This window comes from Pleurodeles waltl, chromosome 6, assembly GCF_031143425.1.
Source record: "Pleurodeles waltl isolate 20211129_DDA chromosome 6, aPleWal1.hap1.20221129, whole genome shotgun sequence".
Lineage (NCBI taxonomy): Eukaryota > Metazoa > Chordata > Amphibia > Caudata > Salamandridae > Pleurodeles > Pleurodeles waltl.
The window spans coordinates 1,362,235,080-1,362,260,993 of record NC_090445.1 but is presented as its reverse complement, the minus strand read 5'-3'; the positions used below and the strand labels follow the sequence as shown (position 1 = coordinate 1,362,260,993).

General features: G+C 45.0%; 1 protein-coding gene across 2 annotated transcripts in view; it reads right to left on the bottom strand.

Moving 5' to 3' along the window:
* Positions 1-199: 199 nt before the first annotated feature.
* The window catches only part of GHITM (growth hormone inducible transmembrane protein), a 202,408-nt gene continuing 176,693 nt past the window's right edge, over positions 200-25,914 (bottom strand). For both annotated transcript variants that reach the window (XM_069240655.1, XM_069240654.1), the window contains exons 8-9: positions 24,295-24,466; positions 200-569 (exon numbers count right to left, since the gene is read on the bottom strand). In XM_069240655.1, the coding sequence (XP_069096756.1) occupies positions 485-569; positions 24,295-24,466 (257 nt within the window). In that variant the 3' untranslated portion in view covers positions 200-484. The remainder of the gene's footprint in view (positions 570-24,294; positions 24,467-25,914) is intronic.

Genomic DNA, 25,914 nt, shown 5'->3' with positions numbered 1-25,914 from the left:
CCACTGGTGAATAATTTACGATTGACGATTCGTAACTTTAGATGCGTTTACTGGTGTGTCAGTGCAAAATAGCTATTTACTCCCGGACAACCCGCAGCATTAGACATGCTCAGTACAAATACACACGACTTATGCTGTATACTTATCAAACAGCAGTTCAGAAATTTCAGCAGATTTTGAAAAAAATAACCACAGACGGTTTTAAAATAAAGTGTTCACAAACTTCTTTAATCTTGACTCTTATGAAGTGTACCATAATTACAATAATGACATTCATTTTTAACTTATTTTCATCTCATATTTGCAACAGATCTTGAAGATTTATTATCATACAGAGGAAGCTAAATCTTCGCAATGCAGCAAAACACCTTTAAAATAAAGTGCCACTATGAGATTAAATGTGCCTGCAATCTCCAAAACTCTAGCAAAAGCAAGAATTAACGACTGTTCGGAGTTACAAGAGCAGGTAGAATTACATGCGTCTTTACTTCTTCCTGCCGCCGCTGCCAGAAAGGATCAAAGCTAAACGAATAAAAATGTTCATTGTGTCCATGTAAATACCCAAGCACCTAAAAGCAGAAAGAAATTGTGGTGAGAAAAGAAAAACAATACTTTTTGAAATATGTTAGACAGACTTGCTAATTCCTATATATGAGATGAGATTGCAGAGAAGTAATTACAGATAAACGAACGAAGATGTACGGTCTGGATTTAGTAATAACGGAAACATCACTGCCAGATGACTGCATTTCAAAAGACGCTTTTTCTTGACTGTTTTAAATTCTCACTTGAACATCAAGAATTTAATATTTGTGCATGCTTCCACCAAGGGAGTTTAGTTGATCGTTCTTGCACTTTAAGTACTCTAAAAGTTAAATAAAAATGTAACTTCTGCATTATGAGGTGTAACACAACCTACACTGGGATTGAACAGGGATTTGTAATGTAAATAAATTTAAGCGGGCCATAAAAACACAGAAATAAAATGAGAATACTGAGCTCAACAGCTCTCGATCCCATCCCTTGGTGCCAGCTAGGTATCGTAACTGCCTGGAATGACCGTTCCCTGCCACCTTTAAATTTATCTCCATTCAGAACCCACCCAGCCAAAATATTTCCCTTCCATGTTGTGCCCTGATGGCACACTTTCGGCCTGCTTGAATCCCCACGTTCAGTCCATGCTACACTTCTCAGCAGGTACCATTTGCCGTGGAAGGATTCAGCTGAGTCACCACTGCTTGCTCCAGGATGCCCACACCAGGGACATCCTGTCAAGGGAGACTGAGCAGGCATATATAGGGGTAACAAATACAGAAAACTCCAGTACATGAGACATGTGTCCTAAATCTCTTAACCAGTGTTCTCCATAATAATGGAATGTTGCACATCAGCAGAGACTAGCTAGACTGTGCTCGGTGTTGGAGTCTACCTATACTTTTAAAAAACAATTTTTTTTATAGCTTGGGTACTGATTTTAGTAATGGGTATAACCTATTTCCTGAACTCCAGTGTAAAGCATGCTACTGGCTTGCTGTAGTTAAACAGGGTAGTAGGTCATTACTATGTGTGTATATATGGCAGTTATATTGCATAAGCCAAGGCAGAAACTGGAGGCACGCTGCACGGGCACAAAGAAAAACATAAAACCAATGAGCGATCGGAAAGGTAGCAGAGTTGTGGCGATTAATGCAATGTGATGTAGTATCCTTTAAAGAGGTGAGTTTTCAACACTGTCCTAAATTGGAGCAGCCTTGAGGCTGTACTAAAGGATTCCGGGATGTTGCACTTGATCCTGGGCGCACAGATAGAAAAGGCCTCCTGCCTGGTCTTTTCCCTATTTTTTTTTACACTTCTCAGTCTCCACTCTGATCATGCCCTGGCTGAATCTGTGCTGAGAACCACCAGAGATGGTGATCTTACCTGTAAGATAAGCAGGGATGTTGGCCTGATGGCTCTGTAAATTATGCAGCTGGTTTTGAAGAGGTGCGAGCTATCAAGGGGAAGTAAATAGCGATTAATCAGAATGGAGATTATGCAATCTTATTTCTTGAGGCCTAGATGAGACATGCTGCAGCATTCAGTATGCCCATGAGTGCAGGAGAGGATACTGGGAGACCATGGAGCAGGGCATAACCACCATCCATATGCAAGTACACGAGGGCTTAACTATGCATCTCTTAAGTACTTTCTGGAACCAATGGTTTCACTTTCTTTTGGAGAGGGAGCTGCTGACAGGCTGCCTGTTTAGCAATGTGTTCCCTGTGGGTGAGGTCGGTATCCAGAGTGAATCCAAGTGTAAAGAAATGGCTCCCTGTTGCAGTTACCCCCCACTTTTTGCCTGATACTGATGCTGACTTGACTGAGAAGAGTGCTGGGACCCTGCTAACCAGGCCCCAGCACCAGTGTTCCTTCACCTAGAATGTACCATTGTATCCACAATTGGCACACCCTGGCATTCAGATAAGTCCCTTGTAACTGGTACTTCTAGTACCAAGGGCCCTGATGCCAAGGAAGGTCTCTAAGGGCTGCAGCATGTCTTATGCCACCCTAGAGACCCCTCACTCAGCACAGACACACTGCTTACAAGCCTGTGTGTGCTAGTGAGAACAAAACGAGTAAGTCGACATGGCACTCCCCTCAGGGTGCCATGCCAGCCTCTCACTGCCTATGCAGTATAGGTAAGACACCCCTCTAGCAGGCCTTACAGCCCTAAGGCAGGGTGCACTATACCATAGGTGAGGGTACCAGTGCATGAGCATGGTACCCCTACAGTGTCTAAACAAAACCTTAGACATTGTAAGTGCAGGGTAGCCATAAGAGTATATGGTCTGGGAGTATGTCAAACACGAACTCCACAGCACCATAAGGGCTACACTGAAAACTGGGAAGTTTGGTATCAAACTTCTCAGCACAATAAATGCACACTGATGCCAGTGTACATTTTATTGTAAAATACACCCCAGAGGGCACCTTAGAGGTGCCCCCTGAAACTTAACCGACTATTTGTGTAGGCTGACTAGTTTTAGCAGCCTGCCACAAACCGAGACATGTTGCTGGCCCCATGGGGAGAGTGCCTTTGTCACTCTGAGGCCAGTAACAAAGCCTGCACTGGGTGGAGATGCTAACACCTCCCCCAGGCAGGAATTGTCACACCTGGCGGTGAGCCTCAAAGGCTCACCTCCTTTGTGCCAACCCAGCAGGACACTCCAGCTAGTGGAGTTGCCCGCCCCCTCCGGCCAGGCCCCACTTTTGGCGGCAAGGCCGGAGAAAATAATGAGAAAAACAAGGAGGAGTCACTGACCAGTCAGGACAGCCCCTAAGGTGTCCTGAGCTGAAGTGACTCTAACTTTTAGAAATCCTCCATCTTGCAGATGGAGGATTCCCCCAATAGGGTTAGGATTGTGACCCCCTCCCCTTGGGAGGAGGCACAAAGAGGGTGTACCCACCCTCAGGGCTAGTAGCCATTGGCTACTAACCCCCCAGACCTAAACACGCCCTTAAATTTAGTATTTAAGGGCTACCCTGAACCCTAGAAAATTAGATTCCTGCAACTACAAGAAGAAGGACTGCCTAGCTGAAAACCCCTGCAGCGGAAGACCAGAAGACGACAACTGCCTTGGCTCCAGAAACTCACCGGCCTGTCTCCTGCCTTCCAAAGATCCTGCTCCAGCGACGCCTTCCAAAGGGACCAGCGACCTCGACATCCTCTGAGGACTGCCCCTGCTTCGAAAAGACAAGAAACTCCCGAGGACAGCGGACCTGCTCCAAGAAAAACTGCAACTTTGTTTCCAGCAGCTTTAAAGAACCCTGCAAGCTCCCCGCAAGAAGCGTGAGACTTGCAACACTGCACCCGGCGACCCCGACTCGGCTGGTGGCGATCCAACACCTCAGGAGGGACCCCAGGACTACTCTGATACTGTGAGTACCAAAACCTGTCCCCCCTGAGCCCCCACAGCGCCGCCTGCAGAGGGAATCGCGAGGCTTCCCCTGACCGCGACTCTTTGAACCTAAAGTCCCGACGCCTGGGAGAGACCCTGCACCCGCAGCCCCCAGGACCTGAAGGACCGGACTTTCACTGGTGAAGTGACCCCCAGGAGTCCCTCTCCCTTGCCCAAGTGGAGGTTTCCCCGAGGAATCCCCCCCTTGCCTGCCTGCAGCGCTGAAGAGATCCCGAGATCTCTCATAGACTAACATTGCGAACCCGACGCCTGTTCCTACACTGCACCCGGCCGCCCCCGCGCTGCTGAGGGTGAAATTTCTGTGTGGACTTGTGTCCCCCCCGGTGCCCTACAAAACCCCCCTGGTCTGCCCTCCGAAGACGCGGGTACTTACCTGCAAGCAGACCGGAACCGGGGCACCCCCTTCTCTCCATTCTAGCCTATGTGTTTTGGGCACCACTTTGAACTCTGCACCTGACCGGCCCTGAGCTGCTGGTGTGGTGACTTTGGGGTTGCTCTGAACCCCCAACGGTGGGCTACCTTGGACCAAGAACTGAACCCTGTAAGTGTCTTACTTACCTGGTAAAACTAACAAAAACTTACCTCCCCCAGGAACTGTGAAAATTGCACTAAGTGTCCACTTTTAAAACAGCTATTTGTCAATAACTTGTAAAGTATACATGCAATTTTTATGATTTGAAGTTCCTAAAGTACTTACCTGCAATACCTTTCGAATGAGATATTACATGTAGAATTTGAACCTGTGGTTCTTAAAATAAACTAAGAAAAGATATTTTTCTATACAAAAACCTATTGGCTGGATTTGTCTCTGAGTGTGTGTACCTCATTTATTGTCTATGTGTATGTACAACAAATGCTTAACACTACTCCTGGGATAAGCCTACTGCTCGACCACACTACCACAAAATAGAGCATTAGTATTATCTCTTTTTGCCACTATCTTACCTCTAAGGGGAACCCTTGGACTCTGTGCATGCTATTCCTTACTTTGAAATAGCACATACAGAGCCAACTTCCTACACCAAGTGACTCTGCATTTGATGAAAGTTGGAGTTTGAAGCTGCCAAGGTTACTGTCATTGAGTCTGTTGGTACTGTTTGTTGTTCTTGGCAAATAACAGGAATTCTGTCTTAGTGGGCTGAGCCTCAGGTAGGCACTGGACAGCCAGGTCTAGATGAAGTGCAAGCAGTGGGTAAGGCTTTTGATGTCTGAAGCAAAGGAGACTTTCAAGCAGACTTGTGTTTCACCGGTATCTGGGTCAATACCTGCACTGTAATCTGGTAGTGGAGCACCAAGCAGCTATGTTTAGAGGCTGAAGATGACAGGACACAGTTTGGAACACTTGGGAACTCTCCAGGCAATAGGGATACTTTGAGACCTGACAGTGCCTATGTGAACACACTGGCATAAGTAGGAAAGGTAGGAGGCGGACCAGTGAACACTGCTGATGAATGCTATTCGAGACCCCAGGAATCATATGAGGGTGGCATGATAGACAGTCAAAATCCAAGCGATTCAGTAATATCAGGATGCAGGGATCAACTGCATCTGTGGTCAAGAGGACATATGTAAGGCAGTAGTCTCCATGGTGCAGTGAGATTCGACAGCAGAATGGTAATCATGCTGGAGGTGGCTAGCATCGATGTGATCTTGGAGTTGATCAGACAGCTTTTTCAATGAGCTTGTGTAAGAATGGTAGGTGAGTGATCGACCCATAGTGCCAGCGTTCATCATCACTGGGACTAATATTTCTTCAGACTGTGTAGATGATACAGAAAGAGTAGGAGTACATGCAAGTAAGAGTACCCTTGTTGTGGTACCCCCCCCCCCCCCCCCCCCCAGACCCACCCCACTGGTTGCAGAAAGCTTCTAAAATTGCAGGGTGAAACCCAAGGTTTTTACTAACCAGCATTAAGCTGTCTCCAACTTTCAGTTCATGCCCCTTATGCTATGCATATATAGCCATCCCTCCCTATCGAATCGTTTGAAAAGTTAAAGACAACAATTTGATTTTGAATTCTCATTATTACAACAGACCTTTTGTTCCACTGGGCTAAAAACAGGAGGTGGACAGCACTGCATCTCTGTTGAAGTGCTGGGTGTCCGGTTCAGTCGAAGAGCCAGGTGATGCTCCATTACGCAACTCGATCGAAGCAACCTACTGGGAAAAGTAACATGTCCAGTTGAGGCCAACAGGTGACGCTGTGTCACCTTGTGTGGAGGCCAGTTATAGTGTGGAATTCTGTACCATGCGTTAAAGGGCTCTCCAGGAGCAAGGCTGGCATGTGACCCTGCACCTGGCCATGCATTTCTGCACCCTGGGCATGAACAGTAATGAAAAAATTCATCACAGTGAGATGTTCGCAAAATGCACAGGTCTTGCATCATCATAGCATCCAAGTGATTCCCCTTGTGAAATGCATACATTTCACAAAGCATCACCACTGTGAATTATTGGCAGGTGAAACTCAAAGCGAAAAAGTGGCTGTGACCTCTCCCCACCTGAAGACAGCCTGAAGCAGCAAGCCCTTGAGTGTGCTGTTACTTGACGATGCAGCACAGGCTACGGGGTCCTCACCTCTGCCTGATCCAGTAGCTGATCTCAGAGACCCAGAACTCTCATTCAGGAATCCTGAAGACTTGTTAGAGACTACCAAAGAGTCAGATATGGAAACGCTCGGTTCTCTGAGCAAGTGGTGTAGCTTGGCTATCCCTAGGCTAAACTCAGTTGTAATTATAATCCGAGTTATTGTGCTCATCCATCGCTCCCCATTTATTTGGGCTGGGCAAAGAAAAGCTTTAGCATATTTACAGAGATAATTATTTGGTCATGAAAAGTTACTTTAGCTTCTGAGCATATCTGCTTTATATAAATAAAAACCTGGCAAAGTCTTACATCTTTATTTGAAAGAATTTTACTGCTTGGACGTACTAGGAGCAATACCTGTGCCCCATGCAATCCTCCAAAAGGAAGACTAGTCGATCTCACTAGTCCCTTTTATATCAGCGGCTAAAACAAAATTCAGTGAGCTTGCAGTATATCTCGGTTTCCAAAAATAGCTGCAAAGCTAGTTGCAAGGATTGCTTCATTGCCCAAGAGTCAACACAGGGACCGAAGAACTGGCCTTACACAAGAGCGGTGTGGTTGACCCAGAGCTCCCTAACCCCTGGAGAGCTGGCACGACGATTTCCAAAACACTTCTCTGTCAACTACTTATCAAGCACTAGCTTCTTTTCTTTAATTATTATGATGTAATGTAGGTGAAGGAGACCGTGGTTATACGCTAAAGTTGGTACTTCCTGGATTAAATGAGACAAACGAGGCTCAAAGAAAGCAGGAAACTATCCTTTGCTAATCTTCTTGCTTCGAGGATGAATGGAGGGAGTGCTTCTGTCAGAATCCCACCCTGCCATGAAATAGCAAAATGATCTTTTGGTGAAGATGCACAACGGCCAGATTCTCCTTCTCAAGGTGTCAAACAATTAACATTAAAAATATTTAGGGCACTTTTTTTTTTTTTCCCAAATAGATCATCCCCGTTTTTATAGAGTGACACTATAAGCAGCAAGTATTCCTATGGAAATTTGTTTTTCTATCACTACTAGCTTCATTAAACTGCCTATTGAGTTAAAGTGAACATACATGAATATGGTTGGGTTTCACCTTTATTTAAAAAGGCTTTGATTTCTTTTTTTCTAAGCTAACCAAAATTTATGTCAGGAAATACACACATCTTGCCTCTTCTTTGTGGATTTTCCATTCTCCATAAAGAGAAAAAATAACGAGGGTAAAAACATTTTTCATCCTCATAGCTGAGGAGAAGAAATATTACCAAACAGCGACAGCAACAAAACGGTTACATTCTCAATTATGGCTTAATCCAAATCAATTGATTCAAGAGCTTGTCAGAGCTTTACAAGGAATAAGACACCACTTGGGATGTTTTTAACCTATGAAATGATCCAATAGTGCCTGGCTCTTTGATGGGGGACATACACATAGCTCGTTAGTTTCCATAATTTGAAATCGTTCATCGTTTAAATTTCATATAGCTTCATGTTTCAATCAGGTAACGGGGGCATGAAGGGGAAGCACTAGGAACAATCCTAATTCATCGCCTTACAAGCTATATCCCCTGGCTCATTTTATTCTGCTCATCGTTGCCTCTCACTTACAGAAAAAAACAGCATGGGCCAGTCGGCATAGCAGAAGAGGCGCAGTAGTGAGTGACATCTGCCCTAAACCTCTCCTGAGGCCACGAGGCCCATTCTCCCAGGCCCATCCATGAGTGACATCACCAGTGATGCAACACACTTATTAATGAGGCAGCAGCAGACAGCCTCATTTCAGCACTGGTAAACCCCTTTCCACTAACCTCCACAAAAGAAATAACACGAAGCCTGCTGACAGGGAAGTTTATTCCCATAGCAGCCATCATGTACTACATATTTGTCACAAGGACAACCTCAAGACACCCTTTATATGGATACATACATATAAATAAGTGACGTTATAATTAGATGAAAACTGTAAAAAATAAATTAAAAAAATTATATAAATATATATATGTGGAAAATGGCACTTACCCACTGTACATCTGTTCGTGGCATGAGACGCTGCAGATTCACATGCTGTGAATTATCCTGCCATCTAGAGTTGGGCTCAGGAGTGTTACAAGTTGTTTTTCTTGGAAGAAGTCTTTTCGAGTCACAGGACCGAGTGACTCCTCCCTTTCGGCTCCATTGCGCATGGGCGTCGACTCCATTTTAGATTGTTGCCTTTCTTTCTAGTGGAATGTGCTCTTGGTGTAATAGGTAATTCTCTTTTTGCTTTAATGTAGCAAGTTTGAATACATTTAACTATCCATCTAGCAATGCCTTGTTTGGATATAGGGATACCTGCATGAGGTTTTTGGAAAGCTACAAACAATTGTTTTGTTTTACGGAATTGTTTCGCTCTGTCAATGTAATACATTAGTGCTCTTTTTATGTCTAATGTATGCAAGGCCCTTTCAGCTACTGAGTCTGGTTGCGGAAAGAAGACTGGGAGTTCCACAGTTTGGTTTAGATGGAATGGTGATATGACTTTTGGCAAGAACTTTGAATTTGTACGGAGAACCACCTTATGTTTATGTATTTGTATAAAGGGTTCTTGAATAGTAAATGCTTGTATTTCACTCACTCTTCTAAGTGATGTGATAGCTATTAGAAAAGCTACTTTCCAGGTCAGATATTGAATTTGACAAGAATGCATGGGTTCGAATGGTGGGCCCATGAGTCGTGTTAATACAATATTAAGGTTCCACGGAGGTACTGGTGGTGTCCTTGGTGGTATGATTCTTTTTAGTCCTTCCATAAATGCTTTAATGACTGGAATTCTAAAAAGTGATGTTGTATGTGTAATCTGCAGATAGGCAGATATTGCAGTGAGATGGATCTTAATGGAAGAGAATACTAGATTAGACTTTTGTAAGTGTAACAAATAGCTTACAATGTCCTTTGTGGAGGCATGTAGTGGTTGAATTGGATTAGTGTGGCAGTAGCAAACGAATCTCTTCCATTTGTTTACGTAACAATGTCTTGTTGTAGGTTTTCTCGCTTGTTTAATGACCTCCATACACTCTTGTGTAAGATTTAAATGTCCGAATTCTAAGACTTCAGGAGCCAGATTGCTAGATTGAGCGATGCTGGAGTCGGGTATCTGATCTGTTTGTGTTGTGTTAACAGATCTGGTCTGTTTGGTAGTTTGATGTGGTGTACTACTGATAAGTCCAACAGTGTCGTGTACCACGGCTGGGGAGCCCAGGTTGGTGCTATGAGTATTAGTTTGAGTTTCTTTTGACTTAGTTTGTTGACCAGATAAGGAATGAGTGGGAGAGGGGGAAAAGCTTAAGCAAATATCCCTGACCATAGAGCATTGCCCTTGGACTGAGGGTGTGGGAACCTAGACACGAAGTTTTGGCATTTTGCATTTTCTTTTGTTGCGAATAGGTCTATCTTTGGTGTTCCCCAACGGTGGAAGTGATCCTGTAGGATCTGGGGATGTATTTCCCATTTGTGAGTTTGCTGGTGATCTCGACAGATTGTCGGCGAACTGATTCTGAATGCCTGGTATGTATTGTGCTATTAGGCGAAGGTGGTTGTGAATTGCCCAATGCCAAATCTTTTGTGCTAAGAGACACAGTTGTGACGAGTGTGTCCCCCCTTGTTTGTTGAGATAGTGCATTGTTGTCATGTTGTCTGTTTGGACAAGAATGTGTTTGTGGGCTACTAGTGGTTGAAACGCTTTTAATGCTAGAAAAACCGCTAGCAGTTCTAAGTGATTTATGTGAAGTTGTTTTTGTTGATTGTCCCATTGAGCCTGTATGCTGTGATTGTTGAGGTGTCCTCCCCACCCAATCATGGAAGCATCTGTTGTGATAACAGCTTGAGGCACTGGGTCTTGGAATGGCCGCCCTTTGTTTAAATTGATAGGGTTCCACCATTGAAGCGAGGAGTGTGTTTGGCGGTCTATCAACACTAGATCTTCAAGTTGACCCTGTGCTTGTGCCCATTGTGTTGCTAGGCACTGTTGTAAGGGCCGCATGTGTAGTCTTGCGTTTGGGACAATGGCTATGCATGAAGACATCATGCCTAGAAGTTTCATCACAAACCTTACTTGATACTGTTGATTTGGGTGCATGCTTTGTACTACGTTTTGGAATGCTTGTACCCTTTGTGGACTTGGAGTGGCAATCCCTTTTTCTGTGTTGATTGTTGCTCCTAAGTATTGTTGTATTTGACACGGTTGTAAGTGTGATTTTAGGTAGTTTATTGCGAACCCTAGCTTGTGAAGGGTTTCTATGACGTATTTTGTGTGTTGAAGACACTGTTTCTGAGTTTTGGTTTTTATTAACCAATCGTCTAGGTACGGGAAGACGTGTATGTGCTGTCTTCTGATATGTGCAGCTACTACTGCAAGGCGTTTTGTAAATACCCTTGGTGCTGTGTTTATCCCGAATGGTAACACTTTGAATTAGTAGTGTACGCCTTGGATTACAAACCTTAAGTATTTCCTGTGGGAAGGATGTATGGGTATATGGAAGTAAGCATCCTTGAGGTCTAATGTTGACATGTAGTTTTGTTGTTTGAGCAAGGGAATCACGTCTTTAAGTGTCACCATGTGAAAGTGATCGGATTTGATGTAAAGGTTTAGTGTTCTGAGATCTAAGATGGGTCTCAGTGTTTTGTCCTTTTTTGGTATTAGAAAATACAGGGAATAAACACCTTTTCCTTTCTGATGGTTGGGCACTAGTTCTATTGCCTCTTTTTGTAATAACGCTTGGACCTCTAGTTGTAATAGATCCAAGTGCTGTTTGGACATGTTGTGTGCTTTTGGAGGCACATTTGGTGGTAATTGTAGGAATTCTATGCAATAACCATGTTGGATAATGGCTAGGATCCACAAGTGCGTCGTTGTGTCTTCCCAATTTTTGTAATAATTTGTGAGTCTCCCCCCCACTGGTGTTGTGTTGGGGATTTGTGACATTGGAGTCACTGTTCAGTTTGTGTTGTGGGGTTTTTGGACTTTGGAATTTCCCTCTTGTTTTAGGAAACTGTCCACCCCTATATTGACCCCGAAAACCTCCTCTTTGGTATTGGTCCTGGTATGTGGGTCTGGTCTGTGAGGTTGAAGGTTCTGTGCTTTGGGCTGGAAACCCCCCTCTAAAGTGTGGCTTCCTAAAGGTGCCTCTGCTCTGTGGGGAGTAAAGCGTGCCCATGGCTTTGGCTTTGGCTGTGTCAGTGTCTTTCTTTCGCTTTTCTATAGCTGTATCCACCTCCGGCCCAAACAACTGTTGTCCATTAAAAGGCATATTAAGCACAGCCTGCTGTATCTCTGGCTTAAATCCGGAGGTGCGTAGCCATGCGTGTCTCCTAATAGTGACCGCCGTGTTCACTGTTCTGGCGGCTGTGTCCGCTTCGTCCATAGCCGATCGTATCTGGTTGTTGGAGATTACTTTGGCCCTCCTCCACCACTTGTGCACGCTTTTGAAACTCTCTGGGAAGATGTTCAATGAAATGCTGCATTTCGTCCCAATGAGCCCTGTCATATCTTGCCAAGAAAGCTTGGGAATTGGCAATACGCCATTGATTGGCTGCTTGTGCTGCAACCCTTTTTCCTGCTGCATCAAACTTTCGACTTTCTTTGTCGGGTGGTGGTGCATCCCCAGAAGTCTGTGAGTTTGCCCTTTTCAGGGCTGCCCCTACTACCATCGAGTCAGGTGTTAGTTGTTGAGTAATGTACACAGGGTCCGTAGGGGGAGGTTTGTATTTCTTCTCCACCCTAGGTGTGATGGCTCTGCCTTTGACGGGGTCTTGAAACACCTGTTTTGCGTGTTTTAACATGCCTGGTAACATAGGCAGACTCTGGTATTGGCTATGTGTTGATGACAGGGTATTGAATAAAAAGTCATCCTCTATAGGTTCTGCATGCAGTGATACATTGTGAAAAGTAGCTGCTCTGGACACCACCTGCATGTAAGCAGTACTGTCTTCAGGTGGTGATGGTCTTGCCGGGTAGCAATCCGGACTATTGTCAGATACTGGTGCATCATATAGATCCCATGCATATGGGTCATCCTGGCTCATCCCTGTGTGCGTTGGTGATTGCATCATTGGGGGTGTTGCAATTGGTGACAGTTGTGGTGAGTGCTGTGGCGATGGCTGTGGCAAAAAACGTGATGGAGTTTTTTCTTTAGCCACTTTTGCTTTTGGCTGTTTTTCTGTTTCTTGGAAGGCGAGTTTCCGTTTCATTTTAATTGGGGGAAAAGTTTTTATTTTCCCTGTGTCCTTCTGAATATGGAGCCTTCTTTGTGTAAAGTCTGGCTCTCCCATGTCTAATTCTTGTCCAAATTTATGGCCTTGTAGTTGTGATGAAAGGCCTTGTTCTTCTGAATAGGAGCTCTGTTTCGGCTCCGAGGCTGGGTGTTTCGGCACCAGAACCTTTTCGGCAGTCTTTTTCGGCTCCGAAGCAACCTTTTTTGGTTTCGGGGTGCCGAGTTTGGTCGGAGCCAGTATCTCGGTGCCGAGTATACTCTGTGCCGGTATCTCGACCGGAGTCGGATGTCTTCGACAAGTGTGTGCCCTTTTTCGGTGCCGATGGTTGGTCACCGTGCTTACGGGTTAAGTCATGGCCTGCCGGCGGTGGCGTCCCCTGGGCTTTCATTATCTTTGTGTGAGTTTTGGCCGGGGCAGTTTTACTCACGGTTTGTTGCCTCGCCGGCTGCTCACTTTCGGCCTCGTCCGAGTCCGAATCAGGAATGGAGAAAGTCTCCTCTTCTTCGACGTCGTGGTGTCCTGCCGGCGTTGACGCCATTTGAAGCCTTCGAGCTCTCCGGTCCCGTAGCGTCTTCTTCGACCGAAATGCCCGGCAGGCCTCGCAGGTATCCTCTTTGTGTTCGGGGGACAAACACAAATTACAGACCAAATGCTGGTCTGTATAAGGATACTTATTGTGGCATTCGGGGCAGAAGCGGAATGGGGTGCGTTCCATGAGCCTTGAAGACGCACGTGGTCGGGCCGACCAGGCCCCGCCGGGGAGTGGAAGCCCCGAAGGGCTACCGGAGCTCTTCTTTTCTTCGGTGTCGATCTGCTATAACTAACCCGATACCGAAGGCAAACAATACCGTCGAATTTTCTGAGATTTAACTAACTTTCCGAACCGAAACACGGAGCGAAGAGGAACACGGCGAACCCGATGGCGGAAAGAAAACAATCTAAGATGGAGTCGACGCCCATGCGCAATGGAGCCGAAAGGGGAGGAGTCCCTCGATCTCGTGACTCGAAAAGACTTCTTCGAAGAAAAACAACTTGTAACACTCCGAGCCTAACACTAGATGGCAGGATAACGCACAGCATGTGGATCTGCAGTTACACATGCCATCGAACATATATATATATTAAGAAGTTCATTAGTTAAAGTTATCCCTCTTTGTAACTAAAACTAGAACTTGTGCCCTAAGGTACCATAATTCATGCACTCACCATGCCACGTCAATCAGATGTATAAAGCGCAGCTAATCACCCATAGGGTCTCAAGGTGCCGCTTGTGAGCGCGCTGCTCATTCGAAGAGCCAGGTTTTGAGGTCCTTTCTGAACTGCTTCAGCGATGCAGTCTGCCGGTGCTTAAGAGGTAGCGTGTTCCACGTCTGGGCTGCTAGGTAGGAGAAGGGTCTCCCTCCTGTTGTGTTTTTTGGGATCTAGCTTACATCCAGGCTGCGACTGCTCTTATCCCGTTGTGGAAATTTCTCTTGGCCTTTGCAGAGTCCTCGGACAGGGAGAGGATCAGTTGGTTATCATAGGTGCAGGAGACTATGTTTAGTCCATGTTTGATGATTTTGGCAAGCAGGGCCATGCAGATGTTGAAAAGTGTTGGTTTGAGTGAAGATCTTTGGGGCACTCCACAGCATGTGTCTGGGTTCTGACGTGAACGGTGGTAGTTTGACACTGTGTTCTTCCTGTGTGGAAGGACCTGATCCAATCCAGAGCTTTATTTCGGAGGCTGGCGTTGTGTAGTCTGGCACAGAGGGTCGAGTGGGAGACTGTGTCAAACTCAGCGTAAAGGTCAAGGAGGATGAGTGTGGCAGTGCCTCAGTGCTCTAGTATGATGCCTATGTTGGCGGTGGCTGCTAGGAGTGCGGTTTCAGTGCTGAGGTTGCTACTGAATCCGGATTGGGATGGGTCTAGGTTTTGGTGTGTCTCGAGGAATTTGGTGAGTTGCTGGTGGCCAATCAGAAGGCCATGCGACGATGGGATGGCCACAGGTGCAACCAACCACACGCCCCACCGTTCCCGGGCCAAACAAACACCCACGCCACATCACCGTTTTTAGATTTGTTTTGCAAGTCCCATGGGAGCAGCTCAGGACCACACTGAGTCTGCGCTGGCTCCCACAGGACTGTGAGAACGAAAGTTTTTTGTTTTTCTAAACACAATTTTGTGCCCAGTGAGGAGCCGCTGAGAACAACCCACTGGAGGTCAGGTTATCCCTACCCTATCTCCTTAAAACCTTTTTCTTTTCGGGAGTCTGGAATGGTGGCCGCAACATATTTGCATGGTGAAGAGCCAGCCACCACGTATGCTAAGATGGACGCAATGCAGGCATCTTATGTACCGATCAGGTTTGCGCCCGTGTACAGCAGAGATACATTGACCCCCTACGTCTGGGGAAGGGTGGGAATAAGGGTCACCTGAACTAGCAAGAAATGTGACCTGACCAGGAGCATTGCAAGAGAAGTGAAGCTGGCATGGGAACCCCTACACACCTAAACCAGGATGAGGGATCAGCATCAGGAACTTCACACCACCTCTCCCCCATCGTGGAATGGAACAAGGACTTACCCCTACCAAAAGGAGCAACAAGGAACCTCCAAACCCCGCAGGTGCGCGATTGTGTGTGTGGAACTCTGGGATCGTCGAGTGCAGCCCATGTCTGGCCCACGTGCTGTGAACTCTCCTGAACCAGCCACTGCCACTCCTGCACCCACAGAAGGGGGTAAAATCAAACTCTGGATGCTCTGATTCTGTAGATACAGCTATGAATTAATTCAGGCTAGTCAGCCCCAGGGGAGCTCGCTTGCTAGATAGCGCTATGGCACTTTAACACTTTTGACTTTGGTACAGAGTGGATTATTGAGACTTAGGGGGTTATTACAACTTTGGAGGAGGTGTTAATCCGTCCCAAAAGTGACGGTAAAGTGACGGATATACCACCAGCCGTATTACGAGTCCATTATATCCTATGGAACTCGTAATACGGCTGGTGGTATATCTGTCACTTTACCGTCACTTTTGGGACGGATTAACACCTCCTCCAAAGTTGTAATAACCCCCATAGACTACTCGTAGGACTTAAACAGAATGTTGCCTAAAAGAAAATGGGCAATAATCACAATTGCTATAGTGAGGAGGGAGTGGAACAAAGGAAGTGCCTACGAAACACCAGAGCCTGACCTTAGCAAGACTGTGTAGCGGTTTGTGAATGCTGTATTTCACTTTATGGTGGTAGTGGTTAAAAAACAAAAAAAAAACATGTGTTTTTTTCATAAAAATGAGTATTTCACATGATAATGATTTATTGTTGCCGCAGGTATTTTGAGTTGTGAGCCTGTTTACACTCCTTGTACCCACCTCTTCACTGAGAGCGCGGTGGACAGCTTGGACCATGCAAGCCCATAAAGTTACATGCTGAAAGGAGTACTTAGACCAGTTGGTCATGGTCCACAGTAGGTCAGGCGATGGGACATCAGGAGTAAAAGGACTCAACCCTCACAGTTCAGCCTATTAACCCCTGCCTGCGGCCCTCTGACTGGGGTTCTACCATATGCACAATCCTTTATTCAAGTTTTAGTCTTTTGGACCTTGGATACCAAGTCTCTCACTGCTCAGTGGCACAAGTCCTCTTAAATGAATGTATGAGAGAGAACAATGCAAGAATCATGAAAATTATCAGATACACTTGAAAGGTCATCTGCATTTTGGCTTCATGGGTGATAAACAAATTAATGATTTGTACGTTTTACTAGCTGCAAAAATAACCATGAGGCCAGGACACACACTTCCGTTTTAAATGAAACTTATATGTAGTCCACAAAAATACTATTCTGTGCATCAGCTGCCCTTGCAATCTAGCAAGTTATACTGCTTTCAACAATATGGTTTGACATAAAACAGTAGCCTTTTTGAGACAAGACCCAGAAGAATTAAGCACAATATGCAGCACATATATCCACAATACAATGGCAGTTTAAGTCACCATTTATTTAATCACACACCACACAGACTACGAAGTGGAGAAAAAGAAAAAACGTTTGTCTGCATGTCAACACAAAGCATGGCCATTGTCTTTCACCGGTTTCTGATTATGAATTTCAAGCAACTGGAGATATCTTACTTTAATTAACTTCAACTTAAGCACCTGTTGCACATTTACTTTGGTTACCGGATTTTCATATTTAAATTAGTTCATACTTATGAATTTGTTAGAAATGGGGTCTCTAGTTGGCAGTGGTTTACACCCTGTCGAGGTAGGGACCCTCCCTCTAGTCAAGGCAAGGGAGTCACACAGCTAATATAACCACTGCTCAATCCCTTAGTAGCTTGACTCAAGCAGTCGGTCTAAAGGCAATAAGCAAAGGATTTTAACACACAAACAGCAACACAGTGAAAACACCACAAAAGTACTCCACAACAGTTCAGAACAATGGCAAATATTTATCTGAGTAAAACAAGACCATAACAACAAAAATCCAACATACGCAAATAAAGATACAAATTTTCAAAGATCAAATGTAGGATAGTGCTTAGAAGCACAATAGCTCCAACAGGGGCCATGCCAATAGCTCAAAGGAGTCGCTTCCAACAGTCTGGGGCCACCCGCGAGGGAGGGCGGTCAGCCAAGTGCTGTATAGTCCCAGAATACATTACCTTGGAAACCATTCCTTCCTCATTGGTTTCTTACCTGTAACTCCAGTTCTCGCGTAGGGGTATTTCCATGAGCATTGCAAGAAGCCATCGAGCCCAGGAGAGAGGATATCGCTCTTGCAGTGGTCTGAGGCATTTTCGAGCTTCTGGCACTTTTGGAGGATTGATAACTGTAGTTCCTCCGAAGGAAACACCTTTCCTTGAGTGGGGTCTATGATGGCGCCTAAGTAATGCAACCTCTGAACAGATGTTGCTGTGGATTTGGAGAGGTTGACCTGAAGGCCCAGTCTCTGGAGTAGCTGGTGAGTACAACTGAAATGCTGTTGAGCCTCTAGGTATGTGGATGCTTTTATGAGCCAATCGTCTAGATAGGGGTAGACGAATATCCGATGTTTCCTTAAATAGGCTGCCACCACCGCCATGCATTTGGAAAACGTCCTCGGTGCTGATTTGAGGCCGAAAGGTAGCACCGTAAATTGGTAATGACTTTTTCAGACAAGGAATCTCAGAGCCAATCGCCTTGACGAAGTTGGGGATAGATTTGGTGTAAGGATAGCATCCTGAATTTCTCTCTGCGAACCCATTTGTTGGTTATGTTATAAAGAGTAGTGGCACACGTGCAATCAATCTGCTCTAAGTAGATTAGACAAAACTAGCATAAATCCAAGTATTGAACACACTGTATATATCTGGAAAAACACCAAAATACATCATTAAACAAATTTATTATTCTCGTTTTAGATTCCAGAATACACAGAATCATACACCCTATATACAATCATGAATGGAAATAACATTGTTCAAATTCACAATCACATGATTCGTCTAATTAAATAACTTCCTAAACCAAGAGAAATCCCTATTTTTGAATCCGTTGTCTAGATTCCAGAATACACAAAATCATACACCCTATATACAATCATGAATGGAAATAACATTGTTCAAATTCACAATCACATGATTCGTCTAATTAAATAACTTCCTAAACCAAGAAAAATCCCTATTTTTGAATCCGTTGTCAACACGTGTTTCATCCGGGGGAGTGCCCCTAGGATTTCCTCAGGACTTCCTTATTAAATAAAGATCCATCCAATACACTACACGGTCTATAGTTTGTTAGGGTGAAACATTTATGAAATGATGGGTTCACTTGAGATGGATTTTTCAATCTCACTTTTCTTTGTTGGATATTTGCATGGTTCTCACCAATTCACATGATTGTTTTTTGTGGTAATTTCTTGTGGTAATTTTTTTTTATAATTTTTTGTGGTATTTTGAAGTCTATATTAAGGATATGGATAAAAGAAAATTGATTACTAATTTGTGTTATTTGGCAATATTGTTTTAGGAAGTATTGGATGGATCTTTATTTAATAAGGAAGTCCTGAGGAAATCCTAGGGGCACTCCCACGGATGAAACACGTGTTGACAACGGATTCAAAAATAGGGATTTTTCTTGGTTTAGGAAGTTATTTAATTAGACGAATCATGTGATTGTGAATTTGAACAATGTTATTTCCATTCATGATTGTATATAGGGTGAATGATTCTGTGTATTCTGGAATCTAAAACGAGAATAATAAATTCGTTTAATGATGTATTTTGGTGTTTTTCCAGATATATACAGTGTGTTCAATACTTGGATTTATGCTAGTTTTGTCTAATCTACTTAGAGCAGATTGATTGCACGTGTGCCACTACTCTTTATAACATTGTTAAGATATCCTTTTGAGATATTGTGGTGGTAACTTTTGGAGGGTCGTTACCTGAGTTGGTTGTGCACCGTGTTAATTGAGTTACCTTAAGTTCTAATTGTTAGAAGTAGGAGCTCCAATCACTCCCCATTTCACCCTCTCTTTTTTGGATCCCATTTGTTGGTTACCCTTAGATCTAGAATGGGACGGAACTCGTGCTTGTCTTTCTTTGGTACCAGAAAGTACCTCGAATAGATTCCCTTTCCCTGCTGGTTGATAGGGACAGTTTCTATTGCCTTCTTTTGTAATAGGGTTGTTACTTCCGCTTTGAGAGCGTTGAGATGGTGATTCACCGGTTTGGGTGGAACAGAAGGCGGGGGGCTTATGAACCTGAGACAGTAGCCATTCCGCACAATATTCAACACCCAGGCGTCTGACTTTATGCGTTGCCACTCTTCCAGATGACTTGAGATACTTCCCCCTACCGGAGTGGGTAACAGAGGAGGGGGAAGCAAGGATTCAGGGCTTAGACGCTGATGCCTGATGAGCTGTTTGGGCAGTTTGTGGTGTAGAGCGACCCCTTGTTTGCTATCGTTGGGTCGAAAAGGTTCTCTGATGTTGTTGTTGTTGCTGGGATCTTGAAGGCATCCACTGTGGTGTTTGAAATATTTGAGTAAAGAGTCTACGGTGGAAGGGACGGAATGTTTTCCGTTGCTCTCTTGGTCTCTCGATGCCCACCGCTTTTAGCGTGTCCAGTTCCGTATTCATCCTCGACATTTTGTCGTCAGCATGAGAACCAAACAAAGTGGAACCTGAAAAGGGCAAATTTTGTATCCTCTGTTGCACCTCTGGCTTAAGTCAAGTAAGGCGTAGCCAGGCATGTCTTCTCAAAGAAATTCCATGAGAATATGTGCGGATAACACAGAGGAGTCTGCAGCCGCGCTTATCACTTAATTGGAGACCATGGCACCTTCACTTACGATCTCCAAAAAATCCTCCTTTTTCTCCTTAGGGAGGTGTTCCGCAAATTGTAGCACAGAGTCCCAAAGAGCACGATCATACCTGCCTAACAGGGCAGTAGCACTAGCCGTTTTCATAGTGATGGCTGAGGTGGAGCAAACTGTGCGGCCTGCGGCATCAATTTTTCTACTCTCCTTGTCCGGTGGCGAAGAAGAAGACGGAGACGTAGAATGTAATTTCTTAGCAGCCACGATTACCACCGAATCGGGTACTGGATCCGCCCTCAGAAACAAAGGGTCCTGCTCCGGAGGACGATATTTCTTTATATGCCTGGAAGGAGCAGTTTTAGCTGTGGACGGTGTTAAAAATATGTCCATTGCCGGTTCAAGTAGTCCTGGGACCAGCGGTAGTAATGGGCTAGAAGAAGAACGCTGGTGTAGTGTCTAAAAAATGACAGAGGTTGTGGGAGCGGGCACTGCCAGAGGGATGTTCAACTTGGTGGCACCGCGAATTAGGACCTCTTGAAAGGTGTTTACATCGTCTATGGGAGAAACTCTCGGAGACGGGGAGTCAGATAAAGTTGGAGAGTAATCCCTTGTGGATGAGGATGAATGTCTATGGTGGGAATGAGGAGACCTGCGAACTGAGTCATGCCGATGATGATGTCGAGATGAAGAAGAGCTTCTCGAAGAACGTCGAGAATGCCTTGTGGATTCAGCAGGAGTCACTGGGGCGGACTCTGAAAGAGGTACCGGCAGAGGAGCTGTAGATGCCAGAGGTGTCTGTGATAGAGGGGACAGTTGAGGAGAAGGCTGAGGCGAAGGTGGTAATAAAATGAGAGACGCAGAGGATTCTGAGGTGGTATAGACCCTCCTTGGTCTCTTTGAGTGTCTCCTCGACGCCGACACGCTTCTCGACGTCGAAGTACAACGCCGACGAGTACCTCTCGGCATTGACCCCTCTCGCCGTTGAGAGCTCCTCGACGGTGATCTCCCTCGACACCGATTGTCTCCGACGACGAATACTGTCCACCAACGTCGATCTTCCCCTTCGCGTTGACGGTGACCTGGACCTTCTCGACGGCAAGTGTCTACGCCGTCTCGACGGCGATAAGGCTGTCGACGTCGAGCGATGTCTCTTCCTCAACAGCGAGCTGGTTCTCGACGGCGAGCATGTCGGCGCCGTTCCTGGTCTCGACGTCGATGCTCTCGACGTCGTCGGGGACCTGTGACGCTTGTGAGCAGATCTGGCAGCTGCTCCAGAGGACACAGTGAGAGCTCTGGTAGAAGACTGACCTTCTCCTCGCTCTGTGGCAGATTGTCCTCTTTGTCTGCTGTCCTCTTTTGCCTGAAGGCGGATTTTCTCCCTGTCACGAAGGGTTCTCCTGGAGAAGGTTTTACAAATGTCACAGGCATCAGGTTTATGACTTGACGGTAGGCAAATAATACAGACTTGATGTGGGTCTGTTTTGGCCTTTTTCCTGCCACAGCTAGGGCACTTATCAAAAAGAGAAGGCATTCTGGTGGCAAAAAAAATCTCAAGTTTCTGTCAGAATTTGACAGGAAAAGATAGGAAATGTTCACTCTAGATGAAAAACGTCGAGTGAAATTGAAATCCAAAGGATTTTAGTTGAGTTTTAGTAAAAAAAAAAAAAGCTATGAAAAGTGGAGCGCAATGCTTCAGGGTCCTGTCAGAAGGAGCCGGAAAAAAGAACTGAGGCAACTGCCTGTTGCTGTGCATGATGGGATACAGGAAGACTTTCCTTTCTTAAAGGCACTGCTCTATTTACATTCTGTATAATGGCAGCCTATGGGCTACACTGCCCTGCGTTGTTTCATCCTCATTTGAAGTTGTAAATAAAGTTGGAGAATATGTTTTTTACTACATTTCTAGAATAAATAAGTTTTTAAAGGTATATCTGTACTACAGCTTCCTTTTCTTACCAACCAAAAGAATGAACAATTTGGCCTTTGTAGCCTTTCACCTAGGCTGCACATTGATATTCTTAAGTGACTTAACAGGCCTTTTTTCAAGAAAGGCAAACATCTACACTTAAGATTACACTATAGAACAGTGCTCCGGGGTCCCCGCAGGCGTGCAGAACTATTCAGTGCTTATGACTATACATGGAAATCCCCTACGAGAGAAACAACAATGCTGCACGAAGTCCGGGAGGTGAGGCGTCGATGGAGCCAGTGCGGCTTTACTTCCACCAGGGAGGTGAGGAGTCAGTTCCTTACATTTGCAGAGAAGGTGATGTGGAGTTGGCAGCAAGGCGTTGGTTACGAGGTAGGGTCAATTAATCCAGCAGGTCAAGATGCGAGGGATTGACTTCGCTGTGTTGCGATCACACCACTGGGCCACAGGCACTGCAGCAGAATTGGGTACCATAGATGTCAATGACACTGCACTCTGGACTCGTGCTGTGGCAGGACTTCAGAGGCGCTGCTGAGGCATTGGGTCTGCATTGTAGGTCGTGGTGGTTGCACTCAGCAGGGACCACGGCTCTGGAGCGTGTAGCGGTGCGGGGTCAGAGAGCGGCGCCGGGTCCAAAGTCATTGTTTCTTCCTTGTTGCACCAGAACTCACTCCCAAGGGCCCAGGAACTGGATTTGCCACTACTTGGCAAGTCAGGATTCTCAGCAAGAGAGCCCCCAGGAGCTGGCAGGTGAAGTCTTTGATGATCCTGAGACTTAACAGGAGGCAAGCTCCGTCCCAGCCCTTGGAGAACCTTTGGAAGCAGGATGCAGAAAGTCAAGTCCTGTTATTTCACTCCCAGGACAGAAGCTGCAAGCAGCAGGTCAGCACAACAAAGCAATAGGCAGAGAAGCAGTCCCTCATTCAGAATCTAGCTCTTCTTCCTGGCAGAATTTCCTCAGTCAAGAACGGTTCCAACTATGGGGTGTCAGAGGTCCAGCACTAATACCCATTTCTGTCTTTGAAGTAGTCAAACTTCAAAGAAAAGTCTTTGTAGTGCACAAGACAGTGCCATTCCCTGCCCAGGCCCATGACACTACAGAGGACACTGCTTTGTGTGAGGACAGGCACAGCTCTATGGATGTGCAAGTGTCAGCTCCTCCCACCACTCTAGCTCAGGAAGACACATCAACCTGGTGATGGGCCATTAGGACATGCATGGCATACCTCACCTCCCTCTGTGAGACTGTCAAGAGTGAATTCACAAATAGCCCAACTGTCATCCTGACCCAGACGTGTATTCAGCAGACAGGCAAAGGCACAGAATGGTTAAGCAAGAAAATGCTCACTTTCTAAAAGTGGCATTTTAAAACTCTCAGTTCAAAACCCAACTTCACTAAAAGATGTATTTTTAAATTGTGAGTTCAGAGACCTCAAACACCATATCTCCATCTGCGCACAATGGGCAATCCCCAAGTTACCCTATGGGAGAGAGAAGTCCTTGTAATAATGAAAAACGAATTTAGCAGTATTTCACTAGCAGGACATGTAAAACACACCAGTACATGACCTACCTTTAAAATACACTTCACCTGCCCATGCCATGACTGCCTTGGGCCTAAGTTAGGGGTGACTTCCATGTAGTAAAAGGGAAGGTTTGGACCTGACAAGTGGGTGCACTTGCCAGGTCGAAATGGCAGTTTACAACTGAACACAGACACTGCAATGGCAGTCCTGAGGCATGTTTACAAGGCTACCCATGTGGCTGGCACAGTCAGTGCTGCAGGCCCACTAGTAGCATTTGATTTACAGGCCCTAGGCACACACAGTGCACTTTACTAGGGACTTACTAATAAATAAAATATGACAATCATGGATAAACCAATCACCATACAATTTAGACAAGGAGCACTTGCACTTTAGCACTGGGAAGTAGTGGGTAAAGTGTCCAAAGTCCTAAAGCCAGCAAAGACTAAAATCAGCACAGAATCATAAAATGTGAGGTCAGAAGCAAAAAGACAGGCGAAATACTGCAAGAGCAGGTTTAACAGAATTGTTGGGGTTGAATTTCACAACTCCATAAATAGGGTCGGTCTCTGCACGTTTGATGACTATGTCATACAGCAAACATATTCCAAAACCACACAGCATGGCTATCATCTTTCACTGGTTTCTGATTATGAGTTTCAAACAATTTGTGATATCTCACTTTAATGTCTTTTAATTAACTCCAATGTAAGCACCTAACTGTTACACATTAACCTTGGTTACTGAATTTTCATATTTAAATTAGTTCATACTTACGAATTGATCGGGTCGAATTTTGCAACTCCATACATAGGGTGGGTCTCTGCACGTTTGATTACTTTCTGTGTGTCATACAGCAAAAACATTCCAAAAAGTACCAGTCCACCATAAATTGCAATGGAATACATGCCAGCACCAAATGCAGATGTTGGAGGCAGGAACATGCTCCCTAAGATTCAAGAAAGACATCAATAAATGTTAATTTAACAGACGTTAAACGTGAAGATAAAAATATATGTCAACAATAACTAAAGAGTACTGTTATTTTTCTATGATGTGAAGATATATTTGCTGAAAAAGAAACAAACATTAACTAAAGCAATTTGATGTACTTAGCCATCCTTAAAAAGCCAAGTTAACTGCTAGAAGGTTATTACACTCTGCAGTTGCACCAGAGCACCACTAAATAAGTATAAACAGCTGTGAAGCCACCAATGTGTTTGACATGCTAGCAGCGCAGTTATTCCGGTATTCGACTTGTTTTCACAAAAACCTGTTCTGAACAAACGTATCTTTTTTGATAAAAAAAAAAAAAAACACAAGGAGGTATAGGTAGTTTTAATAGGTTGTAGATGAAGTAGGTGGGTGGTGTAGTGTAGATTGTAAGGCATTATTAAATGTATATTTATTTACCCAGTATGCTAAAAGAAAACTGAAGAAAAACAGTATCAGGTGTATTAATCGGATTAAATGAAGTAAGAGTCAACAGATCCTAAACGTGTTAACCTATAAATGAATACGAAGGACTTGATATAGGGTGGCCTCGCAACTTGGAGCAAGGTAGCAACACTAGTAATAGAAGTGTACAAAGTTGTCCCCTTGATGCACATTAGAAGGCATAGTCATCGACCTCTCCAGGGTCTTTAAAGACCTGAAGTAGGAAGTGGGAGTGCAGACCCTTAAGGGTCCTCCTCCCCCTGCTGTATCTAAAGAACTGAGAAATGTAGCCGAAAGGCAGCAGGGGGCCTTAAGTGGTCATGTTTGATGGCTGCTCTGCTCTTAGGAAAAAGAACAATGGGGGGCAAATACGCTTTAGAAAGGAACTTAACAGGAAAGACTAGAAAGAGACAGAAGCCCCTGTATTTTTTGTATGTTATAGGAGAGCAGTTTGCCAGAAGGAAGAATGTCAGGAGGCTAATTTTTTTCCTAAACATATGATCAATCGTGGCTCGCTGCCCTCATGCTGGGGTGGGTGCGGCGAACTGGGGATAAAATGTAATAAAAAAAAAAATGACCTGCACGCTGCCTCTCCTCCGTCTCCTCTACTGCAGGCAGGCACAGGCTCCCAGCCTGCCCTGCAACCAATCCTGATGCTGCTCAGAGCCAGGGCGCTCCCAGGCAGACTGGGAACTTGTACCTGCTCTCTCTTGCCAGGCTGGAGAGAGCCTAATGCACATGTGTGTTTGGTCGGCCCGTGCACTCCCCTCATATCCTCGTCATCCCCAATGCCACACCCCTTTAAAAATTGAAACAACAATAAATATGGTTTATTATAATTTCGTTTGTTAAAGGATTTGCAGCATCTGCTGCTGGCAGGGGTGGCATATAATGATGGGAGAGCATGAAGAAAGTGGTGTGAAAACCGACACCTTTTTACCGCGCACTCGTTATTTTTTA